This window comes from Hydra vulgaris, chromosome 04 (genome assembly GCF_038396675.1).
Source record: "Hydra vulgaris chromosome 04, alternate assembly HydraT2T_AEP".
NCBI lineage: Eukaryota > Metazoa > Cnidaria > Hydrozoa > Anthoathecata > Hydridae > Hydra > Hydra vulgaris.
In genome coordinates this window covers 8287501-8295000 of record NC_088923.1, presented here as the reverse complement: position 1 = coordinate 8295000, position 7500 = coordinate 8287501, and the positions used below count along the sequence as shown (strand labels likewise).

The window sequence follows — 7500 nt, the reverse complement described above, 5'->3', positions numbered from 1 at the left end:
ACCTCTTTTGGTTCAACTGATCAAACAGATTTTGATGGTAAGAATATTTTAGAGTTCTATGATTTTCTTCCTTCATTTTAAAAAGTGTTTATTTACAGAAAGCATCTAACACTCTTGTTCTAAAAACTTTCAAAAATGTTTTGTATGAAAACATAAAACAATGTTAACTTCACAGCTGAACTAACAATAGTATTTTTAAGCAAAGTTGTAAATACTTTTATATAAAGAAAGTTAATCAATAAGTATGGTATACACAAAGTGAATTGCTTTATAATAAAATTAATAAGTTTTTGCATTGGTAAAACAGGAAAAGCTATTATGTATTATGAATTTAAACATTTTAAAACATCTGAAATTTATGGTTTAATTAAAAAGTGTTTTAAAATTGTAATTTTTTTTTGTTTTTTTGTTTTATGGTATAAGTGCACATAAAACCATTTTCCTTAACATTTGGTTAAATATTTAAGTTTGTAGTCTGGTCAAGTTCAACACTTAGATGAGAATATTTTTAATTAGATAGGCAAACAGAAAAGGCTTTATTTTGAATTTCTTTGTTATCGTATTACATGTTTAAAAAACAAAGTAAAAAAGAATTTTATTTTAAAAAGAGAATATAATCCTTTTGATGCTTGCTCTTTGTTGTAATAATCAATTATTGTTTTTTTTTTTTAAAAAAAAGTTATATTTTTTAGAAGTTTAAACCTTTGATTTTTTAAGACATTTAAAATCAATATTTTTTTGAGTTGAAAAAAAAATTAAGTAGGAGATTTATTTATATTTATTTTAATTTTGTTGAGTAAAATTCTTATGTTCACTTTTAAAAAAAGATTTTTTTTTTTACATATACAAAATTTTGTATTTATGACAAATCTCTTTTAATCCATGTACAATGGCATTTTATTAGAGTGGCATATGAATTATTTCTCTATGATAAAGATTTGAGTAACTCCATTGTTTTGCATATTATCTTGAAATTGTATCTTTAAGAGTCAAAGTTATTATTTCAAGCAGTTAAGTTTTTAGAAAACTTATTTTTTAGGAAACTTTAAAGAAAATTTTTTTAGACTTGTTTAGATTTATTATAAATCTTTTATATTGTTGATAAATTGTGGTTACATCAATTAGCATTTTTAATTGATGAAATCTTTATAAATAATTAAGACTTTTACCTCAAAATAGTTTTAATATTGTTTTTAGAAAAATTTTTGTCCAACTTGTTCTGTTGTTGTTGTTGTTTTTATGTTATTTAATATTTATAAGCAAATTTTTAGTATTTTTCTATCAAAAGAAGTATCCAACCACTTTTTTTTATATATATCATTATTTTTGCTGTATAATTTTCATAAAATAATTTATATTATATATAATGTTATATATTATATAAATTATTTATAAAAGGTATAATATAAGTTATAAAATAATCCTAATACTTATTAAGAGTTTATAAAATGTTCATTGTTATAGTAGTCTTAAATATATGTAAATTGCGTTTATATGTACACACACAACATACATGCATATATACATGTGTTTGTATGTATGTATATATATATATATATATATATATATATATATATATATATATATATATATATATATATATATATATATATATAACTTTCATAAAATAAGAAAAAACATCAACTAATGTATCACTTTAAGTAAAATTCATGCTGTTTATCTATCATCAATATATATGAATAATTTATCAAATACATATACCAATTCATCTGAAGTATACTTTTGATATATGATATCTGAATACTCGATTTTTCTATTGAGATAAATAATGAATATAATTTGAAATCAAAAAGAATGTATGATTCACCAGATGAAGAAGAATGGTTTTCTCTAGATGAAACATATGTGCGTAAAAAGAGGTAAGAATTCTATTGCTTTTATTTCATAAATATTCAAGTCTTTTAATAAGTATTTTTAAAATAAATTATTTATGTAAATCAACCTCTTTAATTTTGTTATTATAATTTCATTTATCATGATTATGGCTGAACTCTAAACTTTCAACATGCTTTTTGTTGATTAAAATATTTTTACGAATAAAGTTTTGATGTAAACAATTTTGTTGTTGCTGTTTGGATTTAAATGCTTATTGATTGAAATTATAAATTAAAAGAGATTGACTTAACTTTTGCTTCCTGGAGACTGGTTTTAATTCAAATTAAATTAAATATTTATGATATTTAAAAATAACATTAGTCAATAGCAAATGGTTTTGTTTAAGTTATATTTTAAATTGGTTAAGTTTTGATATCATTATTTAGTTAAGTATTTCATATTTTGTGATCTCTATTTGTAATAGAGAATTCAGTGGCAATATAATATGTTTTGCCTTGAATGTTGTTCTGATTTGAAAATCTGGTAGATTTAAAATAGTTTATTTGGTATTATAAGAATATTAATTATTAAAGATTTTTTAAATCAATTTTGTAGAAAATTTTAGAGGGTGTTAAACTTTAGAGGGTGTTAAACCGTTTACATTTGATTGAATGAGTTATGAGATAATGTTAGTCTTTATCATATTAAATCTAAATTTTTTTGGATTATTTAATGGTTCCATATTAAATTTTATTCTTTTGGATTATTTAATGGTTCCATATTAAATTTTGTTCTTTTTGATGTTTAATGGTTCCATGTTAAAAAAATTGATGAAATGGTATTGTGATTTAAAAAATCAATATTAAGAGAAAAAAATTAAAAGTTGGGTAATGCTTTGGTTGTTTCACAAACAAATAAGTCAATCTTTTTTGATAAAGATTTTCTTAAACTAATGCATATTTATGGAGTGGTACCCAAACCAGTATTTATAAATGTTTTTCTTAAATTAATAATAATATAGAGCTTCCTAACTAAACCTTCTTGGGAGGTAACCAAAAAGAGTTTCAGTAACAATAGTAATAGTTATAGTATACTAGTACTATACTGATATTAGTCACCATTTATTGGTAATTTATCTAAAATAAAATGAGCTTATTTTTAAGTTTGGCTATTTAAGGTCAAAAATTAGGAATAATTAATTTTTCCATAAAAGGTAATTTTATTGTAGAGGATAAATTTTGTTTTTAAGTAGAAAAACTTTTTTAAGCCCAAGAGTTTGTCTTTTTTAAGCCCAAGAGTTTTTCTTTTTTAAATACTTTCAAAAGTTTCTATTTTTAGGAGATAGAGCAGATAGGGAGAAATACTTTTAAAAATATTTTTACTTTTCTGTTAACTTATTCTATTTCCTCATTATACATATCTTTTGTTTAGATTTGTTAATCAAGTAAATATAAATTTCCTGTTACTGTATAAGAATTTAATATTTACTCAACTAATTAATGATTGTTATATATTGACTATATGATCACTCTGGTAAATAAAGCTTAGTTACTTTTCTATTACGTATAAGAGAAAATCATATAATATTACACATCCAAATAAATGAAGCTTATAAGTAATTTTTTAGGGTGGTTCTTGAAATGATTTTTGATGCTGTTGGTAAACAATTAATGTGTTGTAACTAACTAAATGGGTTTTTTTTCTTTTTATTCTTGAATTTCTTTTTAAAAAAAAAGATTTTAGTAGGTAGTTTTTAATAATTTTTAAAGTTTTATAATTTTTTTAGGCTAGGGTCTCAAAAAAAGTGAAATTAATAAAAATATCAAAAATAATATTTTATATTAAAAATGTTTAAAAACAAAATCTTTTTTAATTCCTTGAAAATATTAACTTTTTAATTTTGCATTATAAATAATAGTTTTTATATAATAAAATCAAAATGATGTAAATGATGATATCATACTGAAATAGGGAGCTGTGGGGCTTCAGTACATATATCAACATATAATTTTTAGAATTAAAGCGCACAAAATGTATTAGGAAATTGGGTCCTTAGATATATATATTTATATATAAACATTAAACATATATATATATATATATATATATATATATATATATATATATATATATATATATATATATATATATATATATATATGTATATACATATATATATGTATATACATATATATATGTATATACATATATATATGTATATACATATATATATGTATATACATATATATATGTATATACATATATATATGTATATACATATATATATGTATATACATATATATATGTATATACATATATATATGTATATACATCCTGGTACCTGCAGGTAGTGGTAACAAATATACTATATAGCTCTAGTTTATCTATTGAGCACTCTTTTAAGTATACAATATTATACATGATTATATAAAGATATTTTCTTTATTCATATATATACACCTACGCATTTATTTATATATATATATATATATATATATATATATATATATATATATATATATATATATATACAGGGCCTATTCTAGGAAAAAAATTTGGGCGGTGGTACCCCTCTGCCCCAGTGAATTTAGCAAAAAATCAGCGTTTTTTTTTCGCAAAAAAAACAACAATATTTGCTATAAAAAATGAAAAAAAATAAGAAGGTCCTTAAACTTTAATTTGGGTGGCACCCAAATATGGTTGACGCTGTCGAAAATGGTCTAGAATGGCCCCTGATGTATATATATATGCACACATTGGCAGTGACAGATCCAGGATTTTTGATGCAGGGGAGGGGGGGGGGAGATGTGAAAATACTTTTGTATTTTGTATCACTTTTTAATCTCCTAAGATAAAAAAATATTTTAGGACTTTCAGACTCTGGTGGGGGGGGGATGCATACCCTAACCCCTTGGATCCTTCACTGTGTGTATATATATATATATATATATATATATATATATATATATATATATATATATATATATATATATATATATATATATATATATATATATATATATGTAAATTATGTTAGTGTATTTTACAAATAGAGTGCTCAATGTTCTTAAAGAACAGAGCAATAATAAATTAGTAAAAAACACTTATCTAACTTTTATCTTCGACTTTTCGAAGTTTCACCATTGCTGGATCATCAGGAAGAGTTCTCTTTGCTGGATCATCAGGAAGAGAACTCTTCCTGATGATCCAAAAAAAATCAGCAAAGAGAACTCTTCATCAGGAAGAGTTCTCTTTGCTGGATCATCAGGAAGAGAGCTCTTCCTGATGATCCAGCAATGGTGAAACTTCGAAAAGTCGAAGATAAAAGTTAGATAAGTGTTTTTTACTAATTTATATATATATATATATATATATATATATATATATATATATATATATATATATATATATTTATGAACAAATAATTTTAAATGTATTTTTCAAAATAGAGTTATCAATGTTTTTAAAAGGGCAGAGCAATAATAAATTATTAAATTTAGTTTAAAATAAAAAAATTTGATAAGTGATGTTATACTAATTTATATATATTTATATATCTATATGTATATATATAAGTTGTTTTAGTATATGCTACAAATAGTGCTTGTTGTTCTTAAATAACCATTTTTCTTCTACTGCCAATATCATGAAAGAAGAAAGACTGAGTTTCAAAACCTCAAGTTATAGAATAAAATATTTCACAGGAAGTTTATAATTGTTAAAATTAACTTTTAATTTCTGTAGTTTCTTTTGAGCAGGAAGCTGCAGAATCTACAGTGTTTTGTAAAAATTAATATTGAAAAGAATTTTTCAAAGGAATAGTTTATAGGGATAATTTGAATTTTGTCATTTGTTTTTATAACAGTTGTAAATTTTTTTAATATTTGCAATTAGAAATTATTTTTTTATTTTATTTAATATATCTTCTTGATTCAAGTGGGTGATTATTTCAAACTTTTTTATGATTTCAAATATATTTTTTAACACTCTCTTTTGAATATTTTTTTTGTGTTTAATAAATTTGTGGTAGACATGTTCTTTCTATTTACCCTTAGTTAAATTGATATATTGTTTGTCAGATTTATTTTGTGAGAATTTAAATTCTAATTATATTTTTGATAAGTGTTCTCTGTTTATAGACAATGCTTATCAAAAAGATTTAGTAGGCTATTTTTTTATTTATTTTTTTAGATGTTCGTTTTCATTAATTAACACATCTTTGTGACCTTTTATAATCCTTTCTAAATTTTTTGTACTGCAGCTATTACAACTTTAATATCTGTTTAAAATTTAAATTCTGTTTAAAATTTTATGCATTTAGTTAGAGGGAGTAAAATGTCTACTAATTTTAAAAAAGTTTTTTTTATATTTGTTGTAATGTTTTGTTTGTGCTGATTTTTTTTTTTTTCATATTAACTTCTCAAACTTTAGCTTAAAAGCTTCCACTGCTATTAAAACCATTAAATCATGTTTAAAGAAGTTGAATTTTATTAGAAGAGTTTTTATTCAAGCTATTTTTAATTAAAATAAAATATTGGTTTCGAACTTAAAAATTTGGTTTTGGACATCAAGAAAATTTAATATATTCAAATTTATTTTAATTTCAATCCGGAAGCTAATGTTTTTGAAAAATTTAAATATCTTTTCTTTCTTTGTTTAGGCTCTAATTTGTCTTGTTTTAGCTTGGGAAAATTTTTAATTCTTATTTTAATTTAGGAAAATTACAAAATTCTGTTATGCCATAACTTCTCATTCATTTTTATAACTTCTCATTCATCTCTTCTCATAAGTTTCTACTACATCAACATTTTATTCAACATCACATTAGCATGTATTTTTTGCGCCTTCCTACCTGCATAATAAAATAGAGTTTGCTTGTTAAAATTAAGTTTTAATTGCAATCTTCTATTATCAAATAGTGTCCTTACTTAAACACAAAATACATGCATTAAAAAAAAGTTCTTTAAAAGCATGTCATGTTGGATCTCAAAAGAAGTGCAATTTTATAAAAATTTCAACAAAAAAAAATCATTTATATAAAGATTACTAGTTTAAATTATATGACTTAAAAACTATTGTGTTTTAACAAAAAATAAAAAAGTACATATTTTCATGGTTTTTTTAAATTAACTTTTTGAATTTGTGTTTCCATAAATTTTATTATTTTTGAAATTTTTATAAATTTTCACTACTTTTGAGACCCAACATGATATGCTTTTAAAGAACTTTTTTTTCAAAATATTAGGGACCCGTCTGATGCTTAAAGGTCTTGAGCAAGCCTTAAAAAAATTTTTTATCAAAAAATTTTTTAAAATTAGTATTAATTTATTACATAGAACACATTTAGGGGGTATCATCAGACATTTTCAAAAAATGTTGTTTTATGACACACCCTAGTATGTACAGAGCATTGCGAATGTATGAACACCTTTTTTAAATAAATAACATTTAAATTCTTATTACAAAAACTAGCTTGATATATATCAATAGTTTAGTTACCACTGATCTGTTGTTTTTTAAATTTTTAATAAGTTTTTAAAAAAAAAGATCACTGAAGTAAATCAAACAAAATTTTTTACATCTCGTTTTTATTAGTTTGCTTTGCTTGATGTCAAATTAAAATCAGTTACAAAAAAAAACAAAAACATTAATCTTTATAAACAT

At 22.0% G+C, this 7500-nt stretch overlaps 1 protein-coding gene across 5 annotated transcripts in view; it reads left to right on the top strand.

The window, feature by feature from the left end:
* Positions 1 to 7500, top strand: part of LOC100199935 (sorbin and SH3 domain-containing protein 1 homolog) — a 56523-nt gene that overhangs the window by 22585 nt on the left and 26438 nt on the right. For 3 of the 5 annotated variants that reach the window (XM_065795357.1, XM_065795358.1, XM_065795356.1), the window contains exon 4: positions 1 to 37. This exon is cut by the window's left edge and continues 23 nt beyond it. In XM_065795357.1, coding sequence (XP_065651429.1) covers positions 1 to 37 — 37 coding nt within the window. Of the gene's footprint in view, positions 38 to 1626; positions 1881 to 2244; positions 2525 to 7500 lie in introns of those variants that run through there. The other 2 variants (XM_065795359.1, XM_065795360.1) reach the window with 2 other exon arrangements.